This window comes from Haliotis rufescens, unplaced genomic scaffold, assembly GCF_023055435.1.
Source record: "Haliotis rufescens isolate VD_foot unplaced genomic scaffold, xgHalRufe1.0.p SCAF_6, whole genome shotgun sequence".
In the NCBI taxonomy this organism is placed as follows: domain Eukaryota; kingdom Metazoa; phylum Mollusca; class Gastropoda; order Lepetellida; family Haliotidae; genus Haliotis; species Haliotis rufescens.
In genome coordinates, this window is record NW_025964334.1 from 34,173,980 (window position 1) to 34,188,390 (window position 14,411).

At 42.1% G+C, this 14,411-nt stretch overlaps 1 protein-coding gene across 1 annotated transcript in view; it reads left to right on the forward strand.

The window, feature by feature from the left end:
• LOC124116026 overlaps window positions 1-12,438 on the forward strand; it is a 44,670-nt gene extending 32,232 nt beyond the window's left edge. Inside the window, exons 4-7 of the mRNA XM_046477226.2 lie at window positions 3,106-3,425; window positions 3,825-3,970; window positions 4,609-4,760; window positions 7,041-12,438. Coding sequence (XP_046333182.1) covers window positions 3,106-3,425; window positions 3,825-3,970; window positions 4,609-4,760; window positions 7,041-7,909 — 1,487 coding nt within the window. The 3' untranslated portion in view covers window positions 7,910-12,438. The remainder of the gene's footprint in view (window positions 1-3,105; window positions 3,426-3,824; window positions 3,971-4,608; window positions 4,761-7,040) is intronic.
• Window positions 12,439-14,411: the final 1,973 nt, after the last annotated feature.

Here is a 14,411-nt window from a genome sequence, read left to right on the forward strand (position 1 = left end):
TGCTAAGTGCCATACTCACTCACTCACTATCATCATGATGTGATGTCCCCAAAAATATATTTCAGAGACTTATGTTAGTCTAGTGAGAAATATGCCAGTTATTTGTCCATAGGAACATGTTTATGCAACAAGTGTTTAGGAAAAGAGGGGCACAGAGTTTATATAGGCAATGTAATTTATTAGCATGACTATTCCATGTATTCAGTGATGAATTTCTACAATATGGTAGCAAGATTCAGTTCAATCTGTTGAATCTCGGTTAACATGGTGAAGAGAGCCTTCTCTACATGCTCTAAACAAATGCTAAACAAGGCTTAGTATCACTAATCAGCATGTTGAAGGAAAACATTTTCCAGTAGATAACCAAGTCTTGAGTCTTTGTGAATCAATGGAAACATTTTCCTTGTGTGATTTTCAGGCTTATCAGATACTGTGCTGTCAGATGTTGATAGCTGATGTTTGTTTTTCTTTCATCTCAATGGTCATGGTTGGATATTTCTTCCTGGTACTTGGGGAAACTCTGCTTGATATGATTCACAGTAGGTCCCAGGTGCCCCTGGTCACAAGGGTTGACCAATAAAGACTGTGTCTCTCCATGATTCAGAGTAGTTCTAGGGTGTCCCTGGTCACAAGAGTTGATCAATAAGGACTGTGTCTCTCCATGATTCAGAGTAGGTCCCAAGTGCCCCTGGTCACAAGAGTTGACCTATAAGGACTGTGTGTCTCAATGATTCAGAGTAGGTCCCAAGTGCCCCTGGTCACAAGGGTTGACCAATAAGGACTGTGTGTCTCCATGATTCAGAGTAGGTCTAGGGTGCCCCTAGTCACAAGAGTTGACCAATAAGGACTGTGTGTCTCCATGATTCAGAGTAGGTCCCAGGTGCCCCTGGTCACAAGAGTTGACCTATAGGGACTGTGTCTCTCCATGATTCAGAGTAGGTCTAGGGTGACCCTGGTCACAAGGGTTGACCAATAAGGACTGTGTCTCACCATGATTCAGAGTAGGTCCCAGGTGCCCCTGGTCACAAGAGTTGACCAATAAGGACTGTGTCTCACCATGATTCAGAGTAGGTCTAGGGTGCCCCTGGTCACAAGAGTTGACCAATAAGGACTGTGTCTCACCATGATTCAGAGTAGGTCCCAGGTGCCCCTGGTCACAAGAGTTGACCAATAAGGACTGTGTCTCACCATGATTCAGAGTAGGTCTAGGGTGCCCCTGGTCACAAGAGTTGACCAATAAGGACTGTGTGTCTCCATGATTCAGAGTAGGTCCCAGGTGCCCCTGGTCACAAGAGTTGACCTATAGGGACTGTGTATTCCCCATGATTCAGAGTAGGTCTAGGGTGCCCCTGGTCACAAGAGTTGACCAATAAGGACTGTGTCTCACCATGATTCAGAGTAGGTCCCAGGTGACCCTGTTCACAAGAGTTGACCAATAAGGACTGTGTCTCACCATGATTCAGAGTAGGTCTAGGGTGACCCTGGTCACAAGAGTTGACCAATAAGGACTGTGTGTCTCCATGATTCACAGTAGGTCCAAGGTGTCCCTGGTCACAAGAGTTGACCAATAAGGACTGTGTGTCTCCATGATTCAGAGTAGGTCTAGGGTGACCCTGGTCACAAGAGTTGACCAATAGGGACTGTGTGTCTCCATGATTCAGAGTAGGTCCAAGGTGTGCCCCTGGTCACAAGAGTTGACCAATAAGGACTGTGTCTCCATGATTCACACTAGGTCCCAAGTGCCCCTTGTCACAAGGGTTGACCAATAAGGACTGTGTGTCTCCATGATTCAGAGTAGATCTAGTGTGTCCCTGGTCACAAGAGTATACCAATAAGGACTGTGTCTCCATAATTCTGAGTAGGTCAGAGGTGCCCCTAGTCACAAGGGTTGACCAATAAGGACTGTGTGTCTCCATGATTCAGAGTAGGTCCAAGGTGTCCCTGGTCTCAAGGGTTGACCAATAAGGACTGTGTGTCTCCATGATTCACAGTAGGTCCCAGGTGACCCTGGTCACAAGGGTTGACCAATAAGGACTGTGTCTCCATGATTCAGAGTAGGTCCCAGGTGCCCCTGGTCACAAGAGTTGACCAATAAGGACTGTGTGTCTCCATGATTCAGAGTAGGTCCCAAGTGCCCCCAGTCACAAGAGTTGACCTATAGGGACTGTGTGTCTCCATGATTCAGAGTAGGTCCCAAGTGCCCCTGGTCACAAGAGTTGACCAATAAGGACTGTGTGTCTCCATGATTCAGAGTAGGTCCCAAGTGCCCCTGGTCACAAGAGTTGACCAATAAAGACTGTGTCTCCATGATTCAGAGTAGGTCCCATTACCCCTGGTCACAAGAGTTGACCAATAAGGACTGTGTGTCTCCATGATTCAGAGTAGGTCTAGGGTGCCCCTTGTCACAAGAGTTGACCTATAAGGACTGTGTGTCTCCATGATTCAGAGTAGGTCCCAGGTGCCCCTAGTCACAAGAGTTGACCAATAAGGACTGTGTGTCTCCATGATTCAGAGTAGGTAGTAATGTAATAAAAAGATTATTTCAAATCATTTCAGCATACATATCTTCTTTCAATTAATCAGACATTATATCTGAAAACTTCAATGATTACATGAACGGTCATAAGTCTGAAAATTAGATGAAAATGAATCCAAATGTTTAATGCCATATATCTCTGTAATACAGCTTGTGAATTGTATTTTTGTGATCCTAAGATTTTTCACCCTTAAGGTCCCTTATCTCATAGTTGGTCACATATGTTAATTAACATTAATGGGATAGAAGTCCGAACAACCTGATTTGGCTTGAAGGCCTACAAACACAGTGATGTAAATTTCTCAGTGTTAGGGTTTCGATTGTCAACCAAATAGGTGAATGTCATGTACAAAGTGCAGGCCCCAACAGGAACTTTGTGATACGTTCTGTGATCCCAGGATGAACCAAGAGGTCACAGGCTGGCAACATGTGACCCTCACAACTTGATTTCCATGCACATGCTCAGACACCATAAGCCTTTTAGTTTAGGAATTTTTGTGGAGCAGTTGTTTAGGAATACTTCTGTTGCTGGGGTCGAGGAATTATTTTGGATGTGACCATGGTTGCAGGTGAGCTAAAATACACGCTTCCCTCCATGGTTGTGGAGATCCTGGAGGACAAGCTCCACAAGGAGCACATCAACTTTGTGTGTGACATGCTGCTGCCGGACACCGGTGGAGAGGACCAGACCGGAGCTGTCGCCAAATCAGGGAAAACAGCCACCAAAGGTGATGAAGCTTCGGCAGGCAAGAAACAGAAGTTTGATGAGGATGTTCTGAGTCTGTTCGAACCATTAAAAGAGGTTCAGTCCTCGCAGGATGAGGAGAAGAAACCAAAATCTCCAGAGGAAGATAAACCTCCTAAGTGGGACCCAATGGACAAAATGGTGGTATGTCATATGTTGTATGGGATTTCATTCCTTTAAATTCAGATTGTGTTTGTATTTCATGGTTGAGAATGTACATGATAACTGTTCTTGTCATACCTTTTTTATCATTTATCTGATTGGTTCACGTGATCGGGATAAAAATTTCTTCTGCCTGGAAGGAAAATAAATCCCTCACACTCCGTTTTTAAGCAAAAGGCTGCATGCCCCCAGACCCCCCTAGACTTTTCCTCTTCTTTTTGTTGTTGAGAAAACCTGCTCACATCCCTGAATACACCATGTTTAGCAAAACCATGATTCTATGTCATTGTGCCATCAAGCATCTGTATAAAGACAATAATAAATTGGTCTGGATTTTCATTGAGTTGTACATTGAAAAACATGCTGTTTCATTTGTTTCAGAACCTTGTGATTATGGCACTAGAACCAGAGTCTGATGAGTATGTAGAAGTGGCTGTCAATTTCTACAGCACACTGGCTTTCCCTTCTGCAGACATCGTCAAAATATCCCGCGTCCAGAACCCCATTCTCTGGAAATACTATCAACTGTAAGTTTGTTTTGTTTGTTTGTTTGTTATTTAACGCCCCACTCAGCAATATTCCAGCTATATTACGGTGGTCTAAATAATCAAGTAAGGACCAGACAATCCAGTGATTAATATCATGAGCATCGATCCACGTAATTGGGATTCGATGACTTGCATCAACCAAGTCAGCGAGCCTGACCACCCGATCCTGTTAGTCGCCTTTTACGACAAGCATAGTCACCTTTTACGGCAAGCATGGGTTGCAGAAGACCTATTCTACTCCGGATCTTCACGGGTCCAGCTGTATGTAGGTCGAGTCGTGTGTGACGATGCTCCATTCTAATTGCTCGGGGTATGCGTATATGTACATAATGTGTGCTGAACAAGGCTGATTTCTGGCCTCCCCTGTCATGATATTCCAGCATTAAACAACTCACTTTGTCGCTGCCATCGTGATATAACCGGAATACTGTTCAAAGCGTCATTGAACCAAACTCACTCACTCATTCACTCTCATTCACTCTCATTCAATCTCATTCAATCTCACTCACTCACTCACTCACTCACTCACTCACTCACTCACTCACTCTGGCCCAGACTAGTTTATTTGCAAGCTGCAGTTATTATAAGGTGTTGACAAGTCAGTCTTTTTGTTGCAGGAAGCGCACGGAGATGATTCACGAGAATGACGGCCACCAGGTGGATGAACGCCAACTGTTCCATGGCACGAACAGTTCCGTCATTGAGGCCATCTGCAAGAAGGGCTTTGATTGGCGGGTCTGCGGGAAACATGGATGTGTGTATGGACAAGGTACGTTGATTTCAACACGAGTAGACATTCTTAATGACCAAGTGGCAGGGTTGACCACAAAGGTGCACTCCGCTAGACTCGGATCAGGACCTCGGCTAGCACCTCGGCCAGCACTGGCAGAATTCCATGTTAAAACTTGGAACCTTAGGTCACTGGTCAAATTGTTTCTGTTTGTGTTTGTCTTCAAATCAAAGTGTTCTTATTTTCTTCAAAAACGGTTGTCTAGTTATGACACTTATGCTTGGTGGCTGGGGTTTGGCGTTACAGGGTTTATTGTGAATTCATGCAGTATCTCTATTCCATCTACTGAAGGCAGTCACATTCAAATCTAATCTTTCACTGCGATTCAATAATATTGTGTGAAGATATGATAACACCTCCATTTACACTAGATGTATAAAATATCCCCTTTAATATAATAGCACAGCTTTACTTGTTGGCATTCAGAACTCCATGATTATATTCGTTTTCAAGAGACAGAAATCAGATATGCTTGTTCATGTTGCTTGAATGTTTTGCTCCTTCATACCAAGAATTTTAAATCCTTGACACTGATTTTCCGATTAAAAAGTTCACCTGACACAACCTCCAGTGTCCTCCCGCGGAGAGGTGTCATGTCCGAGTGAAAGATTGATCTGAATGAGTTTGGGACTGTGGCGCTATATCTCTATATGCAGAGTTGTGTCCCTTGGTCAGGTCAGGATTGTTGTGGGTTTACCCAGTACAGTTCATGGTCTGTCATCACACCTTGTTGGTTTCCCCAAAGAGGGAGAAGCTGGAAATAAGTAATTGTTCTTTAAATACGGGTGGACAACAGGGTGTTTCAGGGGAGTTACAATTCAAGTCAATGAATAATAGTTTTAATTGTCATATTTGTATCCTGAAAATCAATTATATTTAGAAAATAGGTATAAATTCAAGTTTCTTGATAAAGCAGTCATCTTGACGTTCTCAACACCTTTGGTGCATGACAAGCTCAGTCTTAATAAGTAGTCATGATGACTTCAAGTTTTCATAGGCTAAGTGAAACCCTGCCAGAATATGAGCTAACAAATGGTTCAGGGTCCGTTTGTGACTTCGGTCTGATAGAGCTGAATTAAATTGTTGGAATTATATTTTTCGTATTATTTTTAAACAAACTATTCAAGGGATCTGTGTACCTTACATGTCAATTGATGTGCTTCACATGACAGTTTGGTAGGACAATGTATGAGGTGTATTGCATCGAGTAATGTATGAACACAACACATACAACTATTTTCTAGGTTCTTGGGGATAATTCACTGATGTGAGTTGGAGTGTTTCGCAGTAACGTGGGATGTTTGCTGGCGATGTGATGTGTTTTCTAGTGACGCAGAGTATTTGGTAGGGATGCAGGGTGTTTGGTAGGGATGCGGGATGTTTGGTAGGGACGCAGGATGTTTGGTAGGGATGAAGGTTGTTTGGTAGGGATGCAGAGAGGTTGGTTAGGGACGTAGGGTGTTTGGTGGTGAGGCGGTTGTTTGGGGATGAGGGGGTGTTTTGAATTGAGGTGGGGTGTTTTGTAGTCAGGTGGGGTGTTTGGAGGTGAGGCAGGTGTTTGGTTGTCAGGTGGGGTGTTTGGAGGTGAGACTGGGTGTTTGGTTGTCAGGTGAGGTGTTTGGTTGTCAGGTGGGGTGTTTGGAGGTGAGGCAGGTGTTTGGTTGTCAAGTGGTGTGTTTGGAGGTGAGACGGGGTGTTTGGTTGTCAGGTGGGGTGTTTGGAGGTGAGACGGGGTGTTTGGTTGTCAAGTGTGGTGTTTGGAGGTGAGGCAGGTGTTTGGTTGTCAGGTGGGGTGTTTGGAGGTGAGACGGGGTGTTTGGTTGTCAGGTGGGGTGTTTGGAGGTGAGACGGGGTGTTTGGTTGTCAGGTGGGGTGTTTGGAGGTGAGACGGGGTGTTTGGTTGTCAGGTGGGGTGTTTGGAGGTGAGACGGGGTGTTTGGTTGTCAGGTGGGGTGTTTGGTGGTGAGATGGGGTGTTTGGTTGTAAGGTGGGGTGTTTGGAGGTGAGGCAGGTGTTTGGTTGTCAGGTGGGGTGTTTGGAGGTGAGACGGGGTGTTTGGAGGTGAGACGGGGTGTTTGGAGGTGAGATGGGGTGTTTGGTTGTCAGGTTGCGTGTTTGGTGGTGAGGCAGGTGTTTGGTGGTGAGGTAGGTGTTTGGTGGTGAGGCAAATGGAGACGGGAGGGGATGAAAGCCTGATGATTAATTAATTATGGTATGATGGGTACAATGTTAACGTGTGATGTTTGTCTGCTGTTACAGGTTCCTACTTTGCGAAGGCTGCTTCCTACTCTCACCAGTACACGGAGAAGGTCAGTGGCATCCGATCCCGGATGATGGCCATTCGCACCTTAAGTGCACTTACATCCTCCAGTCGAACGTCTAGCTCGTCGTCGGTGTTCCGCCAGCCCCCAGGGAGCGTTCTCATCGGACCATTCAACCAGATGCAAGTGAACCAGTTGTTACCTCACCACCTCCTCCCCCCTCCCGCCCACATGCCTCTGGGGTCGTCACTAATCTCCGGCATCCACGGACAGCTCACCCCTCCAAGCACCGCGCCGCCCCCTCCCCCGCCTCAGTCCTCATCTCGGAGCAATCTCACAGTAATATCAAACATCTACTCAGGGCCAATGCCAACCAACAGTTCTAATCCTGTAATAAACTCGAACCAGAACCTCCAGGTGGAGTCCAACCTTCCATCTTCCTCGGCAGGCATCGCTCGGGGGTTTCCTCTGACCAACGTCGGCCGATGTTCTGCGTTCAACACTAGCAATAACAATACAACGTTCCCCCCACAAGCCAACTTCCTGCGGCAGGGTTCTGAGCCCTCCCAACCGAGACAGAACAACTCCCAGAAATCCACGAAAGATGCCAAGGTCAGGGTTGTACCAATGACAGACATTACATCGTCACAGACGAGAAAAATGTTCCTCGCCAAGGTGCTTGTTGGGAAATACACAGGCGGGAATACAGGTCATAGACGACCTCCACCTTTCTACTCAGCAGAACCATACGGGAAGTGCTACGATTCATGTGTGGACAATATATGGGACCCCAAGATCTTTGTGATTTTTGACAGTAACCAGGCGTACCCGGAATACATTGTTGAATATAATGTGATGAACGAGTGATCCGATACAGACTGTCCAGTTGTGTGCTATGATTACTTGTGACCATTTCTCGATGTTCTCCTATGTGAATGTGTATAGTCCTGGGTACTGAGTAGTTTGTAGGCGGCTAGTAGGCGACCCGAAAACAATGTACCATTTGGAATGGTTATGTGTAAATTTTGATGTTCATTATGGTAATCTTGACATAAGAATACAAGAAACACAAGGCATCATGGGATATGGCCATGTGACAATAATCTTGAGAAAACAGCCTCTGACGAGACCTTAGGTTACATTTCTTGTTTCTTATCACTTGTTTGGAGGCACTGGGTTCCAGTCTTCTACAATGCCGGAATTAGCTGTGCGGAGTTGCCTCCCTTTGGTGATTTCCTCCCACCACTGAAATACTGCTTAAAACGGCATTTAAGCAAACTCAGAATCAAAAGTAACTTTTAATTTGTTAATAACCAAAAGTTATTATTATAATAGGACTATGTAGCTTTTCAGATCAGTAGCCTTTGTCCCCACAATAACCACCTTTGGAGATGGACAGGTGCAACACGACCATATTCAAGTTAATCATATTCATGCGTGATGGGGTCAAGTAAAGGTCATACCTCAAATCATCTTGAAAATAACCTGACATTTCACCATGACATTGAAGTTTAAAATTTGTTTTTGTTTGAATTTGAATTTGAAATCTTCATGATGTCACCCATAAACTTTTTGTTTGATCAGATCAATTCATTGTCTATTTATTGTCTTGGTCACTATGCTAAGATACCATGGTTCATTTGACTTCCTTTTTATTTTTGATATTTTTTTTAATTGAAAGAAAAGCTGAAATAAAAATGCAATTGATAAAATAATCCGAATAACAAGAAAACCAATTGTTGAGAATACATTTAAAAAGGATGTGAAGGAATGTTCGGGTAATGAGTTACGAGAAACAAGATTTGATTTTGGATGTTTTATTACTGGTGACTACTGTTATAAGGAGAATGACATTGTGAATATTTATTTAATATTGACTATAACTAATGAAAGTGCTATGAAAAGATAATACTTGGTTGATTAATGTAGAAAGTTTATCTATTTAATTGCTGATTGTTACTGAACTGATTGTTGTTGAACTAACTTTTAGACAGAAATGAAATAGGAAAATGATTGTAATTCCAAATCTTGCTGTTTCTCAGCTGAGCAATTCTGAGTGCTTGGTTCTTCATTGTGGATAGTTAGGTACGGATTAAGATACTTTTCTTTGAGCTCTCAATTCTGTAACATTTACATGTTTTATTAGCAGTAAAACATTTCAACTCAACATGCTGAATTAAATTTCATTGTTGGACTATGAATAGTAATAACAGCAGTGCTCATCATTTTGAGTTTGATGAATTTTTAAGTTGAATTTTTAATCAAATCAAGAAAATGTTATTGTTATGGTTTTAGTGGAGTTAAGAAAAGGAAACCTATTGTTTTAGCAAAACCCATGTTGGCGGGTAACTATTCAATATTTTGTTTTTGTAAAAGTGAACTTTTAATCTTGTTGTCTTTGTTGGTCTTGATGAGCGGTTGGCAGGTTTATGTTCAGTTTTCATCATCAATGTTAATGAATGTTTGTGGCTTACAGTTTAACGTGTTTCAGGCTTAAGAACGTCATGTCGAGATATCGTCCAATAACTATTATTGTCTATAAGTAGCAGCTGACAATTTTCAAACTATTTTTAATATATATATCAAATACTGAATTAGTACCACTGTTACAAAAGAAACCAGACTTATTTCGAAAATTGTTTATTTATTTTTGACAGAAGACATTTTCGAACAGGATCATGTTTTGAATATTTCTATTCCATTATTCTTCGTGATTAAGTGCTATGAGGTAAGCAGGAATCTAAACTGATTGCTGAAAGTTAACAAGGAGGTTAATATGGAGGTTTTACCCCATCTGAAGTAGGGAATAATAGGAAATATCACCACAGTGTGAATAACCACTGAACAGGCCAGGTGACTATCAACTCGATGCAGCCATTTTGGTTACCAGTACCCACTGTTAGCTCACCTGATCTCAAGTCCAGTGAGCTTATGTCATGGCTTGGTTGTCTGAAACTTTCATCTTTGTGACTATAACTCTACTCCTCCAGCTGCTGGACCAATCCCACAGAGGAGCTGACCATTATGATGTTGGCAGAATCATTACAAAATTCTACAAGCACAATCAAGTGAAATTTTGTCAAAAAAAACATTACCTGCAATTTAGGCTGGTCATTGACCTCGCTCCTGTCATTGTCACATACATATTCAAGTTTTAGGTGGTCAGTTATGAATGAAAAACATTTGGCTTGTGATCGAATGGTTTACATATTTTGAGGAGTTGGAGTTATAAAATATAACGCATATAATGTTATAATCAAAACCTTTGGTCAGACATGCCAAAAGTCTTCACAAATATTTTGTAAACAAGTATAGTATGACTCTATATTATCGCGGTATTGGTAAATCTCATTTCTTCATTCTCTGTCGACTATTTACTTACGCAAAACTAAGCACAATATTTCATCGCATGATCGAATACAGGACTCGTTGCGTAATGTCACAGCTACTAATGTTTTTGAAGTGGAATTATACCCACCTCCATTCGAAATTGGTCCGAAAAGAATCCACTTGTTTGGATGATGTCCTTTGACCCAATCTAGGTCGTATGAATACTGATTATGCATAATCCAAAACAGGAAGTGATGTAAACCACATAATCCACACATATCACACACAAAATAGTGATTCCGCGATAATATAGAATTGCCCACCCTTGAGGAACCGGTACTTTGTTTACCAAACACGGTAAAGAAAATCAGCATCGATCGATCTTAATTGATGTCATAAAGGTTGAAAAAAAGAACAAGAAACATTTTGCCTATGATATATTTAATAGGTTAGTAAGCATTCGCCATTACGATCCATTATAAACTAACTACCGCGATAATATAGCGTACAATGCTATTTATTTCAGATGACAATTACCACATATATTTGCATCAATTTGGGGTTAGCATCTGTAGTGAGGGTTTTGTTGGGGCTAGGGGTGTTGCAGGCTGGGGTATATGTATATTTCTAACCTTAACATGCTTAATATGGCTGTGAATTTTGTGAGCATGATTGGGGCAAGAGTGGGTGTCAGATTTTTATATGTTTGCTTGATGTTTGCAAGGTCATGCCTTCTTTTGGCAGTGTTGACATTTGTTTCGGGGGAACGGGTAGCCCAGTCATCTGTGGCATCGCAATTCACTGTGCAGAGTTGTGTCCCTTAGCCATGCCAGGATCCTCAGATCAAGGGTTTCAATTCCAGTTGTGATCAGATTATGATCCTTGTATTTCAGCACCAAGCATCTATGACCTGCATCACTTCTGGTTGGCCTCCAACATTAAGCTGATGTACTGTGATATAACTGAAATACTGTGGTCACACTTATCCTGTGGTTTCTATGTATAATGTTAAATGATTTCATTGTTATTACTCGTCATGATTAACCAGTTATGGGTTAATTAGAATTTCGGAACGGGTTTCAAAATGTGGAAACCCGTTTTCGTTATCCCAGTTTAATATTAATAATTGTTTGCAGTTACGATTATGAAACTATCAATTATAATTTTTTTGTCACAATCTTATGTATTCACTATTAAAAAATTATTCCATTATTAATGATGCCCCCCTTCAAGCATAGCAGAGCCTAACCGTCTGTGGATGTTTCGAATGTTTTGATATAAAAATGGGTTATCGGATACGGAAAGTTTCAGTAAGACGAGGAACTAGATTCAAACCGGGACATCCCTTGTTGCAGTGAAGGCAATCCAACTCAAGTATGCTATCTGTCCATGTTAATGAATCGTTCTGATTGAACACACACCAGGTGAGCTCCAGTGCCTTGGCGCTACTTTTGACCGCACTCACAAATAAGACGACATAAATTCCTTGGACACCCCCAGGTGTGTTACCTATACATCTCTTAATATAGGTTTACTTCATATCAGCATCACTTCACAGAGAAATCCACAATGTTTGCTTGCTATAAAATCTAGATTTTGAATGAATCTTATCCAATAAGTCCTAGAGTCATGAAATTGAGTTGACATTTTTACTGTTTTTATATCTAATCGTTTTTTTATTTCTAAAATGTTTTCCTTTCTGTCTGGGTTCCTAGTTTAGAGATGTGATATTGTGTACTGTGTCACACCTTGACTGTTAGTTAAGTATCATATTTATTAGCTAGATTATGTATATAAACTGCATCATTTCGGTGCACATTCACATGTTCTTGTGATTTAATATTATGATATACAGTCAAACACCGTTGTGTCGAACTTTGATCTGTCGAACTTATGGTTGTCTCCAAGTAAAAGCACGGTCCCTGAGTATTCCTTGTTTATTCAGGGGGCACGGGTGGCCCAGTCGTCTAAGGCGGCGCGATTCGCTGTGCAGAGTTGCGTCCCTTAGGCACGCCAGAAACCTATGATTATTGGTTCGAATCCCGGTTCGCCCCGGTTATGTACCTAGGTTTGTCAGCACCATACCCGTACTCGTGGGTTTTACCGAAGTGGTAAACCTCTTAGACCTGCATCACTTCGGGCTTTCCTCCCACATTAAGCTGACACGCCGTGATATGACTGGAATACTGTTAAAAGCGGCGTTAAACCAGGCTCACTCACTCACTCACTCACTTGTTTATTCATCGTTTGGTTGTGACGAACCTTGGATAACACAAAGTATTTACGTAGGTCCCTTCATCTTCGACACAATGGTGCTGGACTACTTATTATGCATGCCAATTGTCTTCAGTTTGTATGTTTTTACAGTTTTCCACTTTTTGACAGACAGAATGTGGAATACAGTGTATTTTCTATTCTTTTAAGCTGAAACTTTTTTTAGGTGTGACCATTGCCAGCAGTCATACCAAAGTCTTTTGAGAAAAAACAATAAATAGGATTTCTATGTTAAGAAAGATACTTAAAAACACAACTACAGCTATCAGCCCTAAGAAGGGCAGGATTTATTGGAAAGTAATTCCCCTTGTGCTCCTGTTTAAAGAAATGTATGAAAACAGAAACCAATTATTAAATGAAAACAGAATATTTTAGGCTAAAAAAATGATAGACTTGGTTCTCAGGCACCGCCCGCATCATCATAAAGTTTGCCGCAGGTTTTTTTTTATTTCCATTTAAAAAAAATGAAAAATAACCTTAAATATTCCAAATCCAATGGTAGTCAAATACTGTATTCAAGTATTTTACTCATCAAGGAATACATTAATTTAGTGATTCTCTTTCCCAGGTTGATTGTACACAACAGACCCCCCACCAAAAAAAAGAAAGAAAAAAAGACACCACCCGCCCGTACTATATTTTCAGAAATTTTGCCTGGGAACCAATTCTTTTATTTGTTTAAGACTTAAATATTTGTATTTTTTACATTGTCACTCATCAGTGTTATTGAAGAGATGTCGTTTCAAGTTGTTCGAGGTATAGATGGGTAGTAGGTGGATTCCTCTGCTCTCTGTTGACCCTATTGTAATACTTCCTGGTTTGTATACACTACATTACCCAATCACCCGGGAATACATGAGGCATTGCATGGTGTAGTTGTGAGGTGTGTCTGTTTGAAACGGGGCACGGGTGGCCCAGTCGTCTAAGGCGCTGCAATTCACTGTGCACAGTTGCGTCCCTTGGCACGCCAGAAACCTATGATTGTGGGTTCGAATCCCGGTTCGCCCCGATTATGTTTCTAGGTCAGCACCATACCCGTACTCGTGGGTTTCACCGAAGTGGTAAACGTCTTAGACCTTAAGCTGACACGCCGTGATATAACTGGAATACTGTTAAAAGCCGCGTTAAACCCAACTCACTCACTGTGTACGCTGTGTACTCGTACTTTGGAACAAGACCCATGAAGATATCCGGGGTAGAATAGGTCTTCAGCAACCCATGCTTGCTGTAAAAGGCGACTATGCTAGTCGTAAGAGGCGACTAAAGAGATCTGGTGGTCAGGCTCGCTGACTCGGTTGATGCATGTCATCGATCCCAATTGCGTGGATCGATGCTCATGATATCAATCACTGGATTGTTTGGTCAAGACTCAAATATTTGCAGACTGCTGTCATAAAGCTGGAATATTGCTGAGTGTGGCGTTAAACAACAAATCAACCAACCAACCAGATACAACTACTAGTGTGTTCAAAACCATGTGCGTCCATTTGTGATGCTCACTTCTCTGGCTTGAGACCCGACGTGGGTACAATGTGTGAAGCCCATTTCTGGTGTCCCCCCCACCGTGATATTGCTGGAATATTGCTAAAAGCGGCGTAAAACCATACTCACTCACTCATCTTACCTACACTGCACAGCAGCAACATGTACTGACACGTGACGGACAAACGTAGTGTATACAAATCCATGAAGTAGTGACAATGTTAGCTCTCAGGTTTGATTCCCCACATTCGTACAATGTATGAAGCCATTTCTGGTATCCTTG